The sequence below is a fragment of the Phodopus roborovskii genome, unplaced genomic scaffold (genome assembly GCF_943737965.1).
Source record: "Phodopus roborovskii unplaced genomic scaffold, PHOROB, whole genome shotgun sequence".
NCBI classification, from domain to species: domain Eukaryota; kingdom Metazoa; phylum Chordata; class Mammalia; order Rodentia; family Cricetidae; genus Phodopus; species Phodopus roborovskii.
The window spans coordinates 6975755-6999261 of record NW_026126546.1 but is presented as its reverse complement, the minus strand read 5'-3'; the positions used below and the strand labels follow the sequence as shown (position 1 = coordinate 6999261).

At 53.4% G+C, this 23507-nt stretch overlaps 1 protein-coding gene across 2 annotated transcripts in view; it reads left to right on the top strand.

Moving 5' to 3' along the window:
• Positions 1-23507, top strand: part of Ablim2 (actin binding LIM protein family member 2) — a 124732-nt gene that overhangs the window by 35321 nt on the left and 65904 nt on the right. The window contains exons 2-6 of one of the 2 annotated variants that reach the window (XM_051200188.1): positions 4431-4574; positions 8397-8580; positions 13273-13388; positions 16295-16421; positions 18443-18536. In XM_051200188.1, the coding sequence (XP_051056145.1) occupies positions 4431-4574; positions 8397-8580; positions 13273-13388; positions 16295-16421; positions 18443-18536 (665 nt within the window). Of the gene's footprint in view, positions 1-4430; positions 4575-8396; positions 8581-13272; positions 13389-16294; positions 16422-18442; positions 18537-23507 lie in introns of those variants that run through there. The other variant, XR_007835498.1, reaches the window with a different exon arrangement.

Genomic DNA, 23507 nt, shown 5'->3' with positions numbered 1-23507 from the left:
CAGGTGTGAAGGCCTGTCATCCGGGAGGAAATCCTGGAGGACATTTCAAAGGCAGGGGCACAGGGGTTTGCTCTTAAGGTGGTGGTGGAGACCGAGAGGCCTTCAGCTCAGGCTCCGGGAGTCCGTGTCCAGGAATGACAAGAAAGCTCAAAAGAGACCACCAGTTGTGACCCTGTGAATGAGAGCTAGGGGTGGCAGGGGACACTGGAGATTGAAAGGCACTGGAAAGTGAACATAGAAGCCTAGAAATAAATCTGGCATCTGATGAAGCTGGGGGTGTGGGTGTCTGGCAGCTGCCATTCTGGAAGACGCAGTGGATATTTCACCTCGGACCAGGTAGCCCGTGGGTTCCACTCCTTGACCCTGCCAACCCCAGGCCCTAGAACAGTCTCCTGGGCTCAGCCTTCATCCCTGTGAATCCTTTCCCTCCCAAATCGGACTCTAGTGGAGCAGGAGGTAAGTTTCCAGGCCTTATGTGATATCGTCTCTTCCAATGCAGCCTAGAGAGTGGCCCTCTGATGGGACAGACGCAGTCAGGTCCTGGGCATGTACCCAGCCAAAGTCACTGGAATAAGCAGCTATTGGGTGATTTGGAGTCACTAAAGACAATTAAAAAGTAGAAAATCCTGGGTGTCCCGGAGCATAGGCCCTCATATGAGCCTCGGGATTGCACTGTGCAGGCTCCCTCTTCCTGATTGGTGTTTCCAAGCCTTGGCATGGCTGGCCTTGGCCCATTCAGCTGCCTTTGGCCTCAAGGTCATTGCTTGTGAGATATGCACTATGCTGGTGTCACAGGGGTGACAGGAGGGCTGAACAGGGTGAAGCTAAGCAGGGTATTGGAGAGGAGGCAGCAAGTTACACTGTTGTGTTCCCTGGTGACTGACTTCAGTGTCTGGGCTGGAACCAAGGAAGGGGGAATCTGTGCCCTGCCCAGCCCAAGCCAAGCAAGAGGACAGGAGATGTCTGCCTCAGAGGCGCCTGGGTCTTGGTCGGCTTTGTTTGGGTAATTTATTAGTTGGAAAGACTGCCTTTTCTTAACAGTTATGTGCCCCTGGCTGCCAGACTGTCTTTGACCTTCAAGGACAGTTTGTTCAGCCTTGCTTTGGGCATTTCTATATTTGGAGTGGCTTTAAGGAGGCAGGGTCATTGGCTGAACCACACCAGATCCCTGAATCCTGAGTATTCCTCCTCTGCCAGCCTTCAGCTCCCTGCCCCCCCCCCCACAGATGCCCAGTGCAGCACAGGACAGTTGGGGACTCTGCTTTCCCGATGACCTCCTGCTTGTCTGACTCTGTCTTGTCTCAGAACATCAAGTCATCCACAAGTGGCTGAGACAGCATGGTTCTGCCTGCTGCTGTGAGAAACACGGTCCCCTCTGAGAAGCACAGACACGATGGGGTGGGGTGGGAAGGAAGTGAACAGGCTGGGCAGGCTCTCTGCTACCTCTCCATGGGTGCACTTGACACCGCTATTCCACGACTGCCTAAGGTTCGAGAACTGAATCCCACTAGGGGCAAAAGATGCTCGTGTCAAATCTGCAACCAGTTCACTAGCCTAGAGGGAAGGCAGCAGGGTTTTCCTGGCATCCCTCTCTTGGGTTAGCACAGTTCTTCCTCTGACCACCAGAGGGCAGCACCACCACCAGACCCACAGCTCCAGGCAGCTCTAGTGGGCAGAGTGGGATTTGGCCAGCAGATCCGCACTCTTAATATAGTTCTTGCCCAGATGCATTTCCAGTAACTTGGGAACTTGCGTGCTAGGCAAGTGCTGTGCTACTGAGCTACACCCAGCCCCCACATAGTCCTGAAAAAGAGGTGGTCATTGTTATGGAACACTTCCATGTTTGCCCGGCTGGTTGCTAAGCACAGCCTTTTGCCCTTGTTTCCCCAGGACCAGGGGATGTGAGAAGAAGGTGGGTGGATGGAAAGGACAGATGGAAGGACAGATCGAAGTCAGAGGGTGGGTGGATACGCAGGACAGATGGAAAGGCAGATAGAAGGCAGGGGTGTAGTGGAGTGGGGCGGACAGGGACGCTCGCTAAGTCACAACCCCACGAGAGGCAGAGCTGAGATGGTATCCCAGGCCAGCTCACCCCACAGCCCACAGGACCCCCAAATCTGAAAGCGAGCCAGGTTCAGGCCATACAATCCCTGCTTTGACCAGTTTGTGTCCCAAACTGGGTGGACATAAAGGTTCTGGAAAGCCACCCCACCCTGCATCTCTGAGCCACACAGGACCAGGGTGACTCACTCGCAAGGATGTCATCTACAAGACCCCCCTGTGGCCCAGCCATACACAGCTGTGAGCATTGACTCCAGCTCAGCTTCTTATCCACAGCTGTAAAGACCTGGCCACACCGAGGCCCTCAAAGTCCAGATAAGCCAGAGGCCCCGGCTCTATGGCCTCCCACCAGCTTTCTACAGTTATGGATGGGTGTCTCTGATCCAATTCAGTAGTGAAGGGATAGGATGCAAGTGCGACAGAAGTCACACCGTGGCCAGGTCAAGGTGCTGGGAGCGTTGGGATAGACTGGCTGCACGTGACAGTAAGGGCTGAAGGCTGACAGTAAGGGCTGAAGGCTGTATCGTGCTGCTGCTGAGGGGCCACATTGTCACTGTGGTCATCAGAGTGGCATAGATCACAGAGGTGGGAAAAGTCCTGTGGAAGAGGGAGGATGAAGTGAGCCCCATGGAGGCTATCCGCTTGGATAAGCTGAAGCGCAACTCGAGGCAGACATCAGTCAGGGTGACGGGTTAGAGGCGGTCCGGCCTCTATGGCTGGTCCTAGGTGGGAGGCAGAGGCAAAGGTCAGGCAGCAGCTGTAGACGAGCAATTGCATTCTGGCCTTGTTGGGTCATGCTGCAAAGGCATGGTTAAGCCCCTGGGCTGTTAATGGAGGGAACGCCTGCCTTCTGCGCAGCTGGCTGTGGCACAGGGTTGTGTGGTGGGTGGAGCCGGGTTCTCTGGCCTGTGGCTGTAGGCTGTGGGTGCCATCCTATATCTGCAGTCCCTGGGCGTGGCTGTGCATTCATTCTCAGCATGGTGGCTCACACAGTAGTTGGCTAAGGTAACTCTTGTGGGCTGCTGTTGCTAGTGGTAGGTCCTGCCCACTGTGAGGGGAGAAGAGCAGGCGGCCAGTGTGCTCCACTCTGTCCCCTCCATCACTACCACTGTGTGTGTATCGTCTGGCTGCAGTGATGAAGGGGAGTAGCACTGGAGGAGCGAGGCTGGGCAGACTGTGTTGGGCTGAAGTTGAGGCTGTGGCCCTTCTCCTGTAGCTGCGGATGGGACCCTCACCTCACTTTTGCTGGCTCTGGAGATGCCAGCTTGCATGGCTCATGGTCCTTCCTTGTTGAGACTAGCTATACTGCGCCTCTCTGACCTCTTCCTAAATCGCATCTCCACCGACTACCCAGGAAATGCCCTTTGATGACATTGGGCCATGCTGGACAGACAATGGCCTTTCCTTTGCCTCCTTAGCCCTTGTCTGAGCTTAGGAAACCCCCAAGTCCCATATATGTCCATAATGTTCCAATCTACACCTGGGTACCTTGCTGGTTTGGCAGAGTCTGTGCATCAGCAGAGCATGTGGCTTCTCTAGGCCAGTCCCTGCCACAGACCCACATGGTCCCTGTATGGCAACCTGGGGCTATGGCTCTTTAGTTCCTTGAATACACTCAGTTTTGCTTCAGCCTAAACACTTGAGAATCTCCTGGATACTTCCCCATTATAGGGCTGTTGAGGGGGGGGGGGAGATCTGAGGCTTTATACCATAACCTAGCATCCCATATGCAGGCATCTACAGCTGCTTTAGCAGGCCACAGGGTCATACCCGATACATGGTCATGCCTGGTCCTAGGACCGCAATGCTGGTTCTTGAACTTGTGGTCTCCAATGCCTCTTTCAGCTGCCTACCTGGCTGTGGATGACTCTTGGTGGTCACTAACAATGTCTAGTTTGGTGTTTTGAGACCCAAAGGAAATGTGAAGCCAGCAGCTCTCAGAGGGCTGCAGCTGTCTGAAGAGGACACTGAGGGTCCCAGGGCTGAAGGATCACTGAGCTGTCTGGAAGTGATGTCCCTCTAAGACTCTAAGCGTCAATGTTGTACTGGATGGATGCAACCAAGGGTTAGTTGCTCTTTAAAAGGGGACAATGGTGGCCTTGCGACATCGGCACTGCATAGAGATATGTGGAATGCCATGGACAGGTATGCAGTGATACACATAAGACTGCTTCCTGAGTAGAGCAGTCACAAACAGAGCCCACAATGGCTTTACCAAATATTCTTGGCCCTCAGAACTGTTACCTGCCACACAACCTGAGTGTCACTTAACCAGGGCTGTGGTTAAAGTGTGGGGGCATGCCGGGACGCATCCTGCTTGCTCTTCATGTCTAGAGTGTCTCCCACTTTAACCTCCTTTCTCCCCACAGTGTCGCAGCCCCAGGCTGCTCATGCCCCGCTGGAGAAGCCAGCTAGCACTGCGATCCTGTGCAGTACCTGTGGGAATGTGTGCAAGGGTGAGGTGCTGCGTGTGCAGAACAAGTACTTCCACATCAGGTGCTTCGTGTGCAAAGGTGAGTGTGTACTTGGCCTTGGGCTTGGCTGCAGAGTGTCCTGAACTGGTCTTCCGAGCCACCCTTCTCCTTCTGGGTATAGAAAGCTCTCTGGTCACACCTGAGCATCTGTAGAGTTCTGCGGCTGTGTCTTTCCAGAATGCCATCTGGAGTGACAGAGGAATCCTCTCAGGGGGATAGGGAGACTCTGGATCTTCAGGGTCAGATGTGTGCATCTAAACAAGGATCAGAGATACCAGTCCTGGAGCCACTGGGGCACTGTGCAGGGTGTCAGTGGCCTTTGCTGGCTGTGCGAAATCCGTAACAGTGTTGGGGGGTAGGAGCTTGCTGCAACCCTCCTGCAGTAGCCCTGAATATGTTCTAAATGAGTCATTCATTTTTCTTTGCTTATGAAAAGTAGCCTAAAAAACACTTAATCTTAAATAGTATCAAGAAGAGGAGAGGGTCTGAAGCTGTGTGTGCAGCCTCTCCAGTGAGTGTGTGTGTGTGTGTGTGTGTGTGTGTGTGTGTGTATGCAGCCTCTCCAGCGAGTGTGCCTGTGTGTGGGTGCAACCTCTCCAGAGGGTGTGCCTCTGTGTGTGTGTGTGTGTGTGTGCAGTCTCTCCAGTGAGTGAGTGTGTGTGTGTGTGTGTGTGTGTGTGTGTGTGCAGCCTCTCCAGCGGGCATGCCTGAGTGTGCAGCCTCTCCAGGGTACCTGGGTGGGTTTGGAGACTTCTCCTCTGCCCTGCATTCCATGTGTATGCTGGGGACTGAGCACACCTCCTTCCAATACCCAAGAAATGTGAGAAAAAGTACTCACAGGGCGCAGTGGGTAGGATCCACCTACAGGACATGGCATGTAGACTCACAGAGCTGGCAGTGTTAAAGGGACAATGTTTTGGAGGCCATGGATGCTTCCCATCAGTGCAGCCAAGCCCTATGCACATGAGCCCTGGCTTGGCAGTGGTGTTCTCCTGGGCTGTCTGGAGATTGGCCCTGCCTTCACCATGGTGACTCTCAGTGATGGGAGGAAATGTTAAGTTTATTGTTTGGGTAGAAAAAGTAGGAGCCATATCCTTGGAACACAGAGGTCAATAGGAGGGTCTGGAGGCCCCCAAAAACAAGTCAGAGGAGGTACATTTGGCTTTAACTTGAAGACAGAAATTTGCCAGGCAAGAACAAGGCTGCCTAAGTGGGATGTGACCCTACCAAGTCAGCTCTCTCTGTGTGTGTGTGTGTGTGTGTGTGTGTGTGTGTGTGTGTGTGTGTGTGTGGTGAGGGCTGGTGACTGAATTCAGAGAGAGGAGCTAGAACATCTAGGGGTTCGATCCCAGGACCTTCTCTGGCCCCCGAATCTATAGAGATACCTGGGCTTCTGTTTGTGGAACTCTGCCCCCTCCACACTGGTCCTCTGACTCAGCTCCAGTGTATAGAGTCCTGATGTTTGAAAAGAGAATTTTCTGCAGAAGGGACCATCACAAAGCACCCCTGGTGCTGTCAGCCTCCATGGGGAAACATGGCCTGTGGGGTAGTGACAAGGACACCCTGAGCTAGCTCTTACTGGGTCTCGTTCTGGGGCAGACACCAACCTTCAGGGGCCTCATCCTAGGGCATGAGCAGCTGGCTCTCAGTGATGTCCCAAGAGCCACCAGGGTTGAGGGGGGCCCTAGGCGTCCCAGTCACCTTGGCCCTGATGTGTTCTCACAATGACACTCCATCTTTCTATCCCCAAGCCCCATTGCCACACGTGACAAAAATGTCAGAATCCTTTGTGATAGCCATCCAGGGTGGCGACTGAGGCTGTGTGAGGACACACAAACAAATAAACAAACGATGACATGGGCACCTCGCTCCCAGCACAGTCAGGAAATCCGGTGCCTTAGGCTCCACGGAGTGGGAATGAGTTGGGGCCTATTCTGTCATCTCACACAGCTCCGAACCACCCATCCCCAGAGGAAAGGCCACACCGGCTCTATAGAGAGCTACTATCTGCAGCCCGGACGCAGGACCCCAGGATCTACAGAGAAAGCTAGATTTGGGGGCACATTTGCGTAACCTGGTGCTGGTGGGGAGGCAGAGCCAGGAGGGTTCCCCGCAGCTCACTGGGCAGCCAGCACAGCTGAATCTGAAAGACCCTATCTCAAAAACAAATGTGCAGAGCAAATGAGGAAGACCTCCGACATTGCCCTCTGGCCTTCATATACACACGGCACACACAAATTACACACAAAGAGAGAAAAACTTCCACGAAGTGACCCTGACCCTGCCTTCTCATCGGCTGCTGCCAGCCCTTGTATCCCCCAAAGATGAGCACCTCCCCTCAGCCTCCAGGCCTCTGCTAACTCGATCCTTTTTCATCTGAAATGCGATAGAGGCACATTGTCTCCAATGGGGACTTGAGTTACTGGTGAACTTGGACTTTTTATTTTTAGGAGCAGAGGTCTGGGATGTTACTGCATTGGGGTCACCTTGGAATCCTCAGAGCAGCCAGAGGCCAGCAGGCAGCTGAGGCAGCAGGGCCAGGAGCCGGCGGAGTCTCTCAGGCTGTCTGTGTACCTCTCCCCATGTGACAGTGTGGCCCACTCAATGCTATGTCCCGTGTCCCCCCCCCCCCCGCACACATTCCTTCTTTAAGGGCTGACCAATGTTGTCACAGCTGTGACAAGCAGACACAGTCCAGGGTGAGCATCTTGAGTACTTGTGACTGTCTTGTCTCCAAGGCACCGCAGTATAATTCTGTGCATATCTGTCAGCCCCGTGGCCTGTTCTTGCCGAAGAACATTTGTTTGATCTATGGTGGGACAAGATTACACCTTGGGTTTCATTCCCAGACTGGGTGTGGAGAAGGAACCCAGCATGGCTCCAGGCTGGCATCTCGCCTTTGGTGGGCTGTGAGGAATGTCACGGTCTGGCTGGGACACTGGCTCTCCTTCCTTTCGTACCGGCAGATAATGTGTCTGCAAACGGCATTGCTGTGGAAACTTCTAGGCTGCTCCATCTGAGACACTGAATGGTTCACTTGAGTGTGCTTCTGGGGCTGGAGAGTATGGGGGAGGGGCGCACCATGTCCCCAGAAGTTGACTTGGGGCCTGCCAGCTGTTGGTGAGCAGCAGTCCCAGAGTGGATACTTCGGCCCACGGCCTGCAACCCTCTCTGCCCCTCACCAGGCCCAGCAGTCTCCGCTCCCTGGAGCGGAGTTAGAACAAGGGATTAGCAGCTCACAGTGAAACTGTGGGTTCTCCCGCTCGGAATCTGGCCTCGCCATCTTACAGGGGTCAGGGTTGAGAACTGGGAGAACCACACGAAAGTGGGAGGCAGTGGGGAGTTTCTCTGTGGACTAGGGGACCAAGTATGGGCTCACTTGTCTTCTACCGGGACCTTCAGCCCAGAGCAGAACGTAGAGTGGTAAAGCTGTACAGTCTCCTCTCTCTCTCTCTCTCTCTCTCTCTCTCTCTCTCTCTCTCTCCATGCACATGCACACGCGCACACACACACACACACACACACACACACACACACACACACACACTGCTCACCTGTTCTTCCAGCACTGAAAGAGCTTGAAGGGTCTCACAGGGTCTCAGAGGCCAATGAACCCCATCATGTCCTAGCAAGGCTGGGAAGCTGGTCTTGCCCTCAGTCCCTCAGTGCCTCTTTATAGAAGCTTCCACAGAAAAAGACACATGACTCTAGGCTAGCAGGGAAGCCTGTGTCTGTCCCTGGAGTCCCATCCCAGGTATTCGAATCTGTGGAAGCTTGTATCAGGTGGGCTGGGGTCAAATCTGCTGGCCCTGAGGCATGAGTTGGTCAGTCTGCTAGCCCAGCCTTTGGTCTTCTTCCCAGCGTGTGGCTGCGACCTGGCCGAGGGAGGCTTCTTCGTGCGCCAGGGTGAACACATCTGCACACGAGACTACCAGAGGCTCTATGGCACTCGCTGCTTCCGCTGTGACCTCTTCATTGAGGGGGAAGTGGTGTCAGCGCTTGGCAAGACCTACCACCCCGACTGCTTCGTGTGTGCCGTCTGCAGGTGGGTGGCCCCGCCCGCCCCTGCCTGCCATGCTGGCCTCTGCTCCTCCTCCTTGCCCATCGTTCTCCAGGCCTGGCTCCACTCTACTCCATCAGGCACAGGGAGGCACAGCAGTTTGTTTGGGGGTCTTCCAGAGCTGGCTGTGACCAAAAGCAAGGGCCGTTCTTTGCACACCATCTCTCTGCACCTTCTCCAAGTCTGCTAGCTCCCCAAGCTCAATCCCACCACAGCCCTTATTGCCCTTTGCCCACACCTACTGCCCTCCTGCCCTCCTGCCCTCCACCGTCATTTGACTGCTGTCAGGACCCAGCCACCTCCACCCAACCCCACAGTAAACCCGCTTACCCCTGGCCTCCTAGGTGGCCCTCTCTAGCCTGCCCTTGGCCTCGTTTCCAGCTCTACTCTTTTCTACATCGCTTCCTGCCGTGCCTGCCCACCCACCCCCACAGCCCCAGCCTCTACTTCCTGTGTTCTGACCTGCAGATGACACGCTTCTATCCACAGATGCCTCACACATTACTGTACTCATATCCACCCAGCCACTGTTCTGGCTCCAGACTCCACAAATGACGACAGCCCTCTGCCCGGTCCTCACCACTGCAGTCTGTTCCCAGAACCCTTGGAGCCTCCCCCAGGCTCCCGATCCTGCCCCAGAGGTGTCTCAGCCTGTTACAGCCACACATTCCTTCTTTCCATGATTCATTCAACCCGTGTGTGCTGCACCCAGGGTTCCACAGGCATTGGTTCTGGCCCTGTAACCTCAGCTTCTTAGATTCCTCCAGAAAGTGGAAGCAGGCCCTATGGGTGGCTCCGTGGCCTCTCAGAGTCTTGTCTCCAGCAGGAAGCAGGAATATGGTAGCTTCCTTCTCTCCCCCTCTCCTTCCCTTCCACCCAGTAGGTCCCTTCTCCCTTCCTCCCTCTCTCCTTCTGTCCTGCCTTTCTGCATCCTGACCCATTCTGGCCCACAGCTGTGTCCTGCCCAACATCATGGTATGATCTCGTCACAGGTGGCTGGGAGAGGACATGGACTGAGAGGCCTGGTCCTGGTCCCTGTCATCTGGCATAGAGCAAGTGAACACCCCGTGAAGTGTCCGGATGTCACCCTAAGCAAGGTCTTATGGCCATGCCTTCTGACCAGTGGCAGCCTTCCTGGGTCCTTATGCATCCCTTCCCTGCCCTCAGGAAAGGCCCCTGTCTAGCAAACACAGGCTAGAGAGAGATCAGAGTGTGCTTAGTTCCCTTCCCTGTATGATTTTTCCTACATCCTTTCCAAGCAGCCATCTATGATCACAGCATGTACCCAAGGCCAGAATGGGGCCCTTTGGCCAGGAGACATCAAGGGAGAAAGCTTGGTGGGGGACATTTCCCATGGAAGAGCTGCTGGGCCAGCAGCTCTTTAAAATGTCTGGGCCAGAGCGCTCCAGAAACACTTTAATGGCTTCCGTGTGGCATCCTTAGGAGGGAGGCCCAGCTGCAGCGGGGCCTGAGAGCAGACCTTGGGCAACCTAAGTACAAGTGACAACAACAGGCAGCACTGTTCAGGTTGTAGGGCGGGGTGGGGCTCTGCCACTGTACACAGCCAGACTAGACCCCACACAGAGCAAGCATGCATTGGAACTGCGGCCCGGGTTCAGAGGCAGCAAAGCACAGGCTTCCTGCTGGAGGCTGACTCCGTGGAACCACAGAGAACAGAGTGAGGTGTTTCCTGGCCAGGAATGGAAAGGTGGTACTGGCAGGGTGTGTGCGACAATGGGGGAGGATGGGCTCTGGGAGTCTCAGGCCAAATACCTAGCCACGCCGCCATCAAGGGCCTTAACTCCATGGCGACAAATTTCCAAGTGAAATGCTTTAAAAGGAAGAGCCTTGGTCCCCGCAACATCACCCCAGAAGACTGCTAAGATATACAATGTTGCTGGTGCTGCCCACATTCAAGATGGGTTTCCTTTCTAGAAAAACTCAGAAAGACCCAAAGGTAATGTAACAGTTGCCAGATGTTTCTCAGTCTGGTCAAGCTGACAGTCAACATCAGTGGGGTGAGGACTGGCCAGGCGACTGTGCAGTGTGTACAGTGGGTGGTCCTTGCTGGGCACTGCAGGGGTGAGCCTTATTGATGGGGTTCAGACAGCCCTGGAGCAGAGGCTGCTGTGCAGTGACCCTGCAGGGGAAGGGTGAGCTTCCTTGAGATGTCCCTAGAGGCTGGCAGTCCACCCTCCTTACAGGAGGGTGAGGGAACACGGCGTCCAACTACATAAAGTCTACAGCATCCAGTATTTACTCAGAAGCGTAGACCCCAGAGAAGATAACAAACCAAACATGAAGAAATGTTAGTGGAGACCACCAGGGTTGACGTCAGCAGACACGGACATGGGGACAGCCATGTCCACGCTGTTGCTGTTTAAAGGAGACCACGCCCGGAAGTGGGAGAGTTATGGAAAGAAACCGCTGGCCCTGTAGAATCCAAAACAGGCAGCTCCTGAAGTGATCAGGCACATGCAAGAGATGAATGGAAACCCAAAGATGGCAGTAGAAGCTTCTACAACGGTACATGTGGGAGTGGATGTAGAGCTACTGTCTGCCTCTCTGTCTGTCTGTCTGCCTGTCGTTTGTGCGGGTAAGGGAGACAAAAAGCAATTCTTTTGAAATAATGGATATAATTGTCTAGAACTGATGGAAGCTAGAAGCCTATAGCCCACAAATCTCAGTGGTCCTAAAAAGAGAGTTTCCAGATATTCACTGTCAACCCTATGTATCACATCCCATCGAGAACTCACTGAGGTGTTCACAGCCACACTGCTAAAGATTTGCAAGAAGAAAAAAATGTAAAAACATCAGGAAAAATACAATACCATAACAGAAAATCCCCCCCACACACACACAAACAAAAGACCATGTCTGTGGAGGAGCATGGATGAGCTCAGGCCTCTACCTGGAGCTATGCGTGCTGGGAAAAGATGTCTGTAAGCACCAAAAAGAAAATAAAATCCACCAGAGCTGTATGTAGCCAAAATCCTTCTGAAAAAGAAGGCCAGACTCAGAGCCCAAGGCTGTTCTGTGGGATGATTCACCTGACCCAGAGTTGACCGACCGTGTTGATTAAAATGGCATCAAAATGGTGATTGAAATGTTCTGACACTGATTGTGGTGATGGTGTTCCAACTCTGGGCACGCTAGCTTCATTGGCTTAATTTATACACTGAGGCCTGAGAATAGTGGGCATTAATGAACAGACACCATAAAAAGAGACGAAGACAAAATCTTTATTGGATGCACAAGAGTTAAATGAATTTGGCTGCTGCAGGCCTGCCTTGCTACAGAGTGATGGTTTTGGAGGCTGGAGGGAAATAATGTGAAAAAGATATCAACAGAATCTCAAAGCAGCCCAGCAGGTTGGTACACACCTTCAGTCCCAGCTCCAAGGAGCTTGAGACAGGAGGCTAGCCTTAGCTATATACTAAAGTTCTGTGTCAGAACAGACAAAGACATAAAATCTAAAGCGGGGGGGGGGGGCAATAAACCCTTCCTCTCTTAAGTGTTTCTTGAAGGGCATTTTGTCATAGCAACAAGGAAGTGATCGATATAAACCAAATGTGTAAAGAACTTCTGCAATCCAAAGGAAACGCCCAGCATGAGCAAAAGTATTTAACAGATGCTTCATCCAAGAACATATGTAAATGACCAGAAGATACAGAAAACGCACTTACGTTTACACCATTAGCTACTGGGGACACCAACCAAACCAACTGTGTAAGGGCAGCTGTAGGTACAACGTATGGAGAATAGCAAGGGCTCCTACAGCAGGCCAAGAAGCTAGGAGACATGCAGTGGTACAGTTTCCATGGAGACAGAATCACACAGTAGGTGACCAGGAACTCCACTTTGGAAAAGGAAGTCTCATGATGCAGGTGTCCAAGCACCCAGATAGATGCTTTTTAACAGATGCAATAGGGTAATGCTCAGCCCTGAAAAAGAACGAGCTGGTGAGACACATGGAGCAGCAGCACGGGCGGATCATGGCAGCGTGGCATTGACCAAAATACTCACACAGCTCTGTTGTCTGGGGAATGGGGAGTGGGGTAGGGGGAAAGAGCCACAGGGACGTTTTGCACTGGCCAGGTGTTCCACGGCACAATGGCATTGATTATGCTGAGCACATCTTCTAGAATGTATCTCAATTAAGCCCTTTGAGCTTGTAGGGAAATGGCCGCTGGGCACTCACAGCCCTGGAGTCTAGGCCAGCATGTTCCACCAGGGACGTCTGAATGGATGGCAAGCCTGTGTGGCGTTCCATTAGTCTTCTCTGGCAGGTGAGAAATGAGAACACAGAGAGACTGAGTAATGCATCCAAGTTGCACAGCTGGAGTGTGACTTAGCATATTAGAGATAGGGACTCCCACTCAACCCTAAACTCCCCTTACCTGGGGAGATGCACGGCGTTAAGACACGGTAGCTGTCAGATCACAGCACTAGCGTACAACCATTACAGGCATCCATGAGCTATAGGGGACCCAGGTCAGCTAAGGGCCAAGAAGGTTGTAGGACCAGCCAGTAGGGCCCTGGCCATGTCTAGTCGGTGTAGGTTCTTAGTCCCCTAGAAACAGGACCATCTGCTGAGTCAGGGGCCATGCCCTGGAGTGACAGCAGGAAGAGGAGGGTCAGAGGTGGCCAACGACAGGATGTTCACTCTCATTTCAGGTTGCCCTTTCCTCCTGGAGATCGCGTGACCTTCAACGGGAAGGAATGCATGTGCCAGAAGTGTTCTCCGTCCACGACGCTGGGTAGCAGTGGTCACCTGGCCCAGGGCCTCCGGAGTAAGTGTGGCTTGGCCTCTGTGAGGTTGGGTGCTGAGCTGCAAGCAGGGGTGGCCGAGCCTGACATTGTGGGACCAGCACGGTAACAGAGCACTGAACACTGGGGACCCAGTCAGCCCCCTGTTCCTGCCATTAAGTCTTTCACACAGGCTGTGCCCATCACAGCCACCTCAGCTTGCGCATTCCACACCCCTTCTGCTGTCACCCAGTTCTAGGCCTCCTCCTCCTGGAAGCCTTCCCACTCCTACTCTGTTCTTCCCTTTCGGTGCTGGCACAAGACCGGGTCCATGTTGATGGCAGAGGCATACGCAGTGTGCAGGGCAGGAGACCGATAGCTCTGGGAACCCCTGGGGGTCTCTCATAGACTGCTAAGGATGTCCTGTGACTGCCAGGTAGGCAGTAGCTGTCACAGAACTGCTTTGCCACTGGCAGAGCCACGCAGGGCTGCCAGGGCACCTGAGGCATTGACGGTGAGCACCGTGTTCCCATGACAACACGCCTTATGCACCTGGCAGGCGCAGGCATGGGGGAGACTGTGGAGAGCAATCTCATGGTGGCCCAGAGCCACAGAATCCCCCCTGCAGAGCCCAGACAGAAGAACCCAGATAGTCCCCCATTCCCTACTCTGGAATACCAGGTGGACTGGTGGTAACAGAGTGGCAGTCATGCCTGGCATCTCTGCAGCAGCCCTAGCTCTGGCCACTGCAGTAATTGTGAGAGCAGAGACAGGTTCTCTGGTTGACACACCCTGAACCCGCCTTTATTCATTCACGAGGTATAGCCTTCACACCCAGGACCTCTGCTTGGATTTGCTTTCTATGGGGTCGGAGCTATCATTAGCCCACACGAACATCGCCCTTTCCTTGGTACACACAAGTGACTTGCCAGTGGTCATGTAGCAGGCGGGAGGCAGTTAGTGCCTGAGCCTTTGGAGCTTCACCTGGAGGTTGTGGCTCTGATACCTCTGCAGGAGGCCCATCTTCTGGCCTTCATAGCAGTCTGGTATGGTGTCACCCACAGGCCAGCCATTGCTCAGAGAGGCTGCTTGGCCCCAGCACTATGGGTGTTTGGGGCCGTTTATCTCTGGGGTGGCATCTATATGGAGCTAGGCAGGAGGTTTAGCATCTCCCCCAATCCCACATTGCATACAGAGGTCTGCCCCCATTGGAGCCATCCAAAGAGTTTCCAGATCTTGTTAAAAGTCTCCTGGGGACAAACTACCCCTGCCTGGGAGCCACTGGCATGGTGCTCACAAAGTGTGGCCCAGTGCCACATAAAACGCTGCATGACTGAATATCTATAATCCCAGCACTTGCAGGGTGGAGGCAGGAAGACCAAGAATTAGAAGTCATCCTCAACTACACAGTGAGTTTGAGTCCAGGGTGGACTATCCCGGGTCAACAAGCAAAACCCAAAACTGTCTGCACAGAGCATGTGCAGATATCTTCCTTGTCATTATTCCCAGTGAGTACAGTGTGATGACCATTCACGCCATGTTTGGGTGCTCCAGGCAGCCCTGGTCAAAGGAGCATTAAGCCTGTATTGGCGGGGTGTTTAAAAAGTGCAGAGGGTGTGCCTCTTCTGAGACTAGACTTCAATGTCCCAGGGGTCCTGGGTCCCAGCCCTGGAAACTAAGAGGCAGTTGTCCCCACAAAGGCTGCAAACAGCACACAATATACCTATATATAAGCCAGGTGGTGGTGGATGCATGCCTTTAATCCCAGCACTGAGAAGGCAGAAGCAAGTGGATCTGAGTTTGAGGCCAGGCTGGTCTACAAAGTGAGTTCTAGGACAGCCAGGGCTGTTACACAGAGAATCCCTGTCTCAAAAAAAAAAAAAAAAAAAAAAAAAAAAAGAGATAAGAATAAATAAAAATAAAAATGACCACACACCCTTGCACAGGTACATGCAAGCATGACACACACATCCCCATAGTTACCCTTGAAGTTATCCTACACCCCTGCCTGTTCCACTGTGCTGATAGCCCACACATTTGTCAGTGAGTGACAGGGTTCCTTGTGTGGAGGGATCAGCTGGCTCAGAAAAGTGGGGCCAGGCCCTGAGATCCAGGCCCCTCAGCAGCTGGAGCAGGGTGGGCACGGTGGGAGGGAAGAGGCATTTGGGGAGGCTGATCAGGGTCTGAAACCAGGACACTATCACACAAGGAAGAGCGCTGGTCTTCATGGCTGGGATGGAGGTGAGCTTCAGAGAGAAAAAGTAGAGATGAGCCCAGCAGGTGCAGAAGAAGCTGTCTGAGCCTGGGATAGACCCCAGGTGACTAGGGGTCATAGCAGAGAGCAGAGGGGAGGAGAATCCCAAATGCAGGGGTTTCAGAGCCAGAGAAAGAGCTGGGGATATGTGGATCAAAGGGAACCCCCAGGAGGGGGCCCCGGCAGGTGAGAATGTGTGGCCAGGAGTAGCAGTGGCAAGAGCGGCTAGGACCCTCCTCTCCGGGGAGGTCATCTGGTGAGGTGCCATATTATGTGTAAGTTCAGCATTCTGCCTCCAGCAAAGGGTGGGAAGTCCCCGTGCACCCCATCAAGCCTGTGCCACCCCAACCCCTGGCCAGCCTGCATCCAGCACACCCTGGTGTGAGAGTATGATTTGTACCATGACAGATCACATCTTCCAGAAGGCTGGCTTCATCTCCATCTTGGCTTTCCCAGTTTCCATCCCAGGCTGCGTAATGTCAGTGTCCCTCACACACAGGATCACGTCTCACCATGGGCTGAGACAGGGTCCTTGTAGCATGCCACTGTGTCTGTCTCTCTCCTCTAGGGCTGTCCTGGGTGATTCTGTGTGGCCTAATATTCTGAGGGGCTGAGTAACCCTGGTGGGGTTGCTGAACCCTGCAGTAGGAGGCCTCTGGGCCCACAGTGAAGGTATCTGTTTGTTCTCTGTTCCAGGTTGTGGGGGCTGCGGCCTAGAGATCAAGAATGGCCAGGCCCTGGTGGCTTTGGACAAGCACTGGCACCTGGGCTGCTTCAAGTGCAAGACCTGTGGGAAACTCCTCAATGCAGAATACATCAGCAAGTGAGTGTGGCAGACAGAGCCAGACCAGGCAGGCCTTGCCCGATGCGGCAGGTGGGACAGGGGGCCCAGTCCTGCTGGGCCATCTAGTCCTGCTCCTGGATAAAGGGCAGGGGCCAGGACTCGCTCTGGCCCCTGCAGCCTTCCTCTTCCTTGCCAGCAGTCCTGCTGAAGTGGGTTACAGTCTCCAGTTCTGACTGTGGCTAGAAGCAGAGGAATGGGGCTGGCGGCTCTGACTTCACAAAGCACCTGCCTCTCTGATCCAGGATGATACTACTTGCTTAGTGCCTGGACATTCCTGGCACTGGATGCCATGTGGAGCTCATAACAGCTGGTAGAGGCTAGCTGCAGGGACTCAGGAGGCTGGCTGTCCCCAAGGGTATATGGGAGCCTATAAGAGCATGCTCTGATCTGCATAGACGTACTTTGGGATATCCCCTACCCATTGGCTTAGTGTCCCCCAGCATGCTGTTAAGGGGTGAGCCTGCCTGGAGAGGAGACAGCATTTGTCAGAGACTGTGGGATCATGGCTTGAGCTGGAATATATTTTAACTCTAGGATCAGGGAGGTGGGGCAAAAGGTCCTCACAGTGCAGGTGAAGTGAGCTGAGGGGTGATTGAAAGAGTGACCCCTAGCACAGGCAAGTCCTCCTTCATGATCCAACATTGAAATCCAAGCAGGGACTGATCAGGTAATAAAGGTCCTCTGGTAAGATTACATAGAGTGGAGCGTGTGTGCAACAGATGCATGCACACATGCATGTACCTATGTACACATGCACAAACACACATGTACATGTGTGCACATGCATGCATAGACACACATATACCTGCATGCACATTACATGCATGTACACACATGCATGCACGCACACAATCATGAACATACATACATACATATATGCATGCATATGCATGTACATACATGCAAATGTCCCAGGGGACATGTACAGGGTCCCAGAGGACAATATGCTTATTCTGGCACCCAGGTTGACAGAATAGAGAATACCAGGGACTTCTCTGCATTCCTGATTATAATACCATGTGTGCTCCACTGATCACAAAATTAAACATTGTCTAAAGTGATGTCCCCAAGCCAAAGGGAGCTTCCACACAGATGGATGAATCTGTGAAGCCTTAGTGCCCCAGCCTCCATCAATACTGTGGGGAGTGACTCAGTTGGACAGAGCCTGGTGTGCAGAGAAGGACTCTGAAGAAAATGGCAGTGTGGCCCCGTCAGGTGTCCGCCTCCACAGGGCGTTGGTGGCTCACCCACACCAGCATGTTACTTAGCAGCCTCCAGAGCTATCCCAGAACTGAGGGGGAGATCACATTGACGTTGCCATGGAGATGGAATCTCAGAACCCTCCTCTTAACTCCATACTAACTCCTGTCAGGCTGTGGCCTGTGGCTGAAGACAACCACAACTAGCAACACCAATAGTCTAGGATGCTGACAAGAGGTTTCCTAAGCCAATCCCCAGCATCACCTCTCATAAAGACCTCACTGTCATTTCTCCTGTCTTACTATGGGAGGGGCTGAGGGACAGTGATGTTAAGTGACACGCTTGGGACTTGGCATTTGAGTTCAAGGCTGTGCGTCTCCTCCCATCAACTGTCTCCCATCTTATGTGGGGATGATAAAGGTCCCACCTGCAACCTCCATCCCTCTCTGAGCCTTCCCTTTCCTGAGCCCTCTCTCCCTGCCCTTGTGGCCCTTCATCTATTGCTAGACTCACAGTGCCAACAAGAAAGGTTGGGGGATATCCTGTCTGTACTGTCTTCCCATGACACTGGGCTGATGGCTAGCCCATTTAACAGAGTTGTCCAGTCTCCTAAGCACAGCTTCTAGAACAGTCCGCCTCTACACTGACTCCCGCTGCGCTACAAGTTCAGGAATCGTCCCTCAGAGCAGGAGAAAGCTGCCCTGCCTCCAGGTTGACAGAAAGTTCTCTTATGAGTTTTGTTGTACATCAGGGACCAAGTGGGCGACCCCATGCCCTCCTGACTGCCTGTCTCATTGCAGGGATGGGCTACCCTACTGTGAGGCGGACTATCACACCAAGTTCGGCATCCGCTGCGATGGCTGTGAGAAGTACATCACAGGCAGAGTGCTTGAGGTGAGAGGCCTGTGGCCAGGGCTGGCACTTTCTGAGAGCCAAGTCACCCCGGAAAGAGCCCTGAATCCTCTAGCTGTTCTTTCCCTGTCTCCAGAGCCCTAAAGACACTCCACGCCTTTTCCTCTCCATGCCGAGTTCATGTTGATGATGCCACACTGTGTGTAATCTCTTGTGACCCCCCCCCTTCTTTTCCATGGCCCAACAGTCATAGTTCACTCAGATGTGAGCACGTGTCAACATGTGTCACACATCACGTCCCCTCACATGGGATCTGGGATGTGCTAGACTTGTCGTCTGATTAGGCGGGGCATACTCTGATTTACTGTGGTAAATAAGACTACAGTGATCTTTGCTTAGGGCTTCATTCACGCCAGTAATTTCCATACTCTCCCTTCAGCTAAGCCCAAGTAAAAGATTGCATGTCTTTTGGTTAGAGTCTTCTGGCCTCCTTCCACCTCAGCCTTTGCCGACCTGATAAGGCCCTGCCTTTCCTCAGCCCTGAGGCAGGCTGGCTGCTCGCCTTCTTTTTCATAAATGTTGCTTGCCTGTGCACTGGGCTCTTCAAGTTGTCATGCAGTAAGATCACGACTTTCGTCTCCTGTGGGTCCTGTGAGTCTTGTCCTGTGTGGAGAGCATAGTTGTTTATTCATACAGGCAAATCCTGGATTAGGACAAAAGACCAGCCTGTCCCGTCCACGGGAGCCTGGTCCCAACCTCATCTACCCCTGCCCTGCAGCCCCTCCCACCATCGCTGGAGTTTCTCTCAGCCCAGGATCCTTCCCTGTTTCATCCTTGATGGCTTTGGTTTTCATTACTTCTTATTTTTAATTTTTTTTGAATCGGTCTCATGTAGCCCAAGGCTGGCCTTGAACTTCTTGCATAATCGAGGCTGAACTTGAACTCCTGATCCTGTTTTCCTCCTGCTCGAGGGTGCTATGTGCCCTGGGAGCTTTTAAAACAGCTCACGTGGCTCTTATTAAAAAAAGAGCGTCTGCTGGCATTAGCCCCTGGGAAGGCTATGACTGTGACAAGTGTGTGGTTTTGCTTCCCTAGACAGCCCGCCTGGCCTCCCTCCCCTTAGCACAGGAAGCCTGGACTCTGCCCTCCCACAGAAGTCCTCAAACTCAAGAAAGTAGCCCTGTGTTCCCTTGTAGACCTGGGGCTCCTGCCTCTACCTTATACTTTGGCCCCTGTGCACCTGGCTGACCACACAGATGCCCTTCTTCCTTGGATGTGAAAAAAGCCTCTAGACGTCAGCCAAGTGTGGGGAATCCCCCAGCAGAGCCTCATCTGAACAAAGGCTTCCCTACATCTCCTGACCTCTGGCAGAGAGCAGCCCTTGGGTGGGGTAGTAACCTAATCTCATCTCATCAAGTTGTGACCCTGTGGACTGATGTGGGTACATTTGGGATCTGTCTCTGCCATTGCTACTGTTGCTACTAAAAGCACAGTTTGGGAACCTGGCCCAGTTCATAGTGGAGCCCAGCAGACCCTCATCTAGCAAAGCTAGCCTAAGTGGGCAGACCTGGCCCAGTGCTGGGACCTGGCTGTGAGAAAGTTGGTGAGGTTTGAGCTATGACATGTCCTATGCCCCATATCCCAGCTCTGAGTTGCCCCAGGATAATGCATGGGAGGGACATTCTTGTGATGCCATTGGTGTCCCTCATGCATGATGAGAGCAAGCCAAGTGCACAACCACATCTGGGGAGTGAGCATCTTGATTGTGTCTCTGAGCTAAGTGCAGAAGTAAGGGCTAGGTACTGTGAAGCACGGCTGGTGTACTCTGTCTGGACTGTGGGAAGGGGCTCTCCTGGACAACAGGATCTGGATAGTCCCGGTTCTCCTCTACAGCCTGCAGTGGAGGAGAAAGGGCTTCCCAGGGAGTTGCATGCTTTTGGTTTTGCTTTTTCTGGGGGCGAGTGTGCTGCAGCGGTGGCGGTGGCAGTTACTGGAGGTGGCATGACTGAGTGGTTGCGCCGAGGGCTCTGCACAGCTCTGAGCATCCTCCTGGCGGGTGTGAGGTGGGAGCTGCGGGTGGAGACAGCCAGCTCTGCAGAAGAGAACAGCGCTGCTCTGATACCTCCTGAAGCTGGGCCAGGCAGGCTGGCGCCCGGCTGGTGACACTGAGCTCTTGGGGGGAGCTGCGGGAACAAGGGACTTATTGGAAGAAAGAACAAAAAAAAAAAAGGACAAGAGCATGGAGGCTGGCCGAGCGTGAGGGCGACACCCTCAGGGCAGGCTGGGGACAGACCCTGTGCAGGTAGGAAGCCTGGCAGAGCTGGCAGGCGCTGTGCTGGGCCAGGCGGGTGGGCTGCTGGAGGTCCGTGAAGTCCCTCTTGCCCCAAGACCATTTTCAGCCCCCAGCTGTCAGCTGTCCTGTCTGCGAGGCCCAAGTGGGAGCCTCCCATGCCCCCCACAGCAGCTCCTCTTGTGCTGTGACTGTGTGAGGCAGGCACGGTGCCATCTTAAGCTCTTGGTGCCAGCAGTACTGCCTGGGATGTGCGTGTTCCTGGTGATGGAGGGCATCCTCCCTCTTCTAGTCCTCTGCCATTCCTGCTGCCGACAGCAGTCCCGAGGAGCCTGCTCCATGGGGACCTGTGGGGTCAAGGAGGGGCATTAGCAGAGGTGGACAGGGGTAGAGCAGAGTGGGGGTGTCGGTGATGAGGGTGATGAGGCAGAGCTCGCACCTGCCTGCAAGGTGGAGCCTGGAAGTGGCTGAAGTCAACACGCAGAGAGCTGCAGTTTGCCGGAGGACTCCTGAGGCCTGTCCTTAGGGAGTCCTGTGGAACTGGGTATAGCAGGAGGTATGGAAGGGGCCTGTGTCCCTGGAGATAGAGCCTAGTCATTAGCTAGCCATCCTATAAGCCCCATTTCTTCTTTCTGCAAAGGTGGGGGTGAGATGGTATGGGGGTGTAACTTGGCCCCACTCTCTTTTAACCCTGATGGCACCGTGGTTTGGGCCTCTCAGTGCAGTTTTATATCTATGGCTATCACCATGGTAACATGAAGCCCAGGTCCCTCTGGGACCACTAGTTAATTCCTTCCTCACTTCTTCCCTCCCTCCATCCCCTTTTTCTTTCCTTCTCCATTCCTGGTATGAATTCCTATGGGACTCACTGTGTCCCATTGTGAGCTGCAGGCTGGCCCTACATAAATGAGGTATCCAGGCCCATGCCATGAAGGATGAAGGGAGCTTCTGCAGGAGAGAAGACTGCCCAGGCTGCTCTGCCCTGGGTCAGGGACCCACATAAACACTTCTGTTTCCATACATCATCTCCTGTCATGACGAGATGTTACTTTCAACTGCCCACTTCCGTATTCCCATGGGAATACTCTGTATGCATGTGCTCTTTACAACTGGCAGAGAAAAAAAAACTGTTTTCAAATAGTTGGGAGCATTTGAAAGCTGAAGACAGCAATGAAGACGGCATCTCAAGCCCATAAAACCAGTGTACTTTTTTTTTTTTTTAAGCGTATTCAAAAGGCTTCTGAAAAAATAAACAACAAAATCACTCCTGGTGAATGCTGACACCTAAACTACTCAGTATTTAGAAATGATAGTTTTGCATTTCACCTACACACACTCACTCACTCACATTCACACTCACATTTACACATACACATAGAGGCAACTCACAGACTTACACATGAATACAATACCCAGAGACACAGAAAAGCACAGACAAACAGCATGCCACACATGAGCACACAGACACAGAGACATGGACATACATGTACTTACCAACGACATGAGTCAGCACACAAGGGCACATACAGACGCAGGCATGAGTGTGTATGCCACTGTAGGCTGGGATCCTCAGCTGTTCCCACATGGGTTTGGCCAGGAAGTTCTTATGCTTGACTGTGGGTTTGTGTTCCCCCTCAGAGCACCTTTCATGGATGCATCCCTGGGGGGGGGGCCTTAAGGATGGTTGTACGGGTAGAGGGCACAGATTCCCAAGATGGCTTCCTAAGCAGAGCTGATGGTGAGGAGCAAGAGGGGAGGTGAAGACAGGGGTAGCCAGGGGGCCTAGTACGTCAGTAACAGATCCTGCGGAGCGAGGGGCTAGTGGGGGGTAAGGGGGATGAGCACAGGGACAGAGTCAGCATCTGGGACAGGACTCCAGACCCCTGGGGCTTTGCTGGGCATGCACTAACTTGGCTCTTCTTGTGAGAACAAGTGGTTCCCGAGCCCTGGGGACTCAGTGCAGCTGCAGCCATCAGTTACTCCTGGGCTGCCTGGCACGGGCTCTGGGTCTAGATTCTTTGCCTCGTACATTTCATGTTCTCGTTGCACCATGGCAATTAGGACTTCTAAGATCTGGATTCAGTCTTGGAGATTGGCATGGAATTTGCAAACCTGGCATGGTGGCACCCACCGGGAATCCCAGTATTCATGGAGTGGAGGCAGGAGACTTGCAAGTTCAAGGCTGGCCTGTGCTGCAAAGTGAGGTTGTTTCTACAGACCAAAGGCTGGGAAATAGCTCAGTGGGAGAGCAGTTGCCCAGCAAAGGCAAGGCTCTTGCTTTCAAACCCAATATTGCAAAAGTAGACAACAACAAGGGCATATAAATCTTTGAGACTGCCAAGGAATGCCCTGGTCTCCAAGCAGCCACCTGCAGGACCAGCTCTGCTTTCCATGGGGTTACCAAAGGAGAATCCGGGGGGGCTGTAGGAGGCATGTCCAGGTCCCCAGATAACTTGCTTCGTCAGACCCTATGATTGGGTTTGAGGAAGAAGTTACTGGTCTCAGGTGTGTGAGGCTCAGTTCAGAAGATCTGGATTTCTGTTGGCCATGTGAGGCGTGCTCCCTTGCTCCACCCTGCCGAGAAGGGGCAGTGTCTCAAGGCATGGGGCTTCTACCCCACCTTAGTGCCACTGACCCTTTCTGCAGGGCTTCTGGGGACTATCGTTGGAATTCTGCCTACTGACCTGGGCCTACTGGGGCTGCAGGGGCCCTGTACCCTTGGG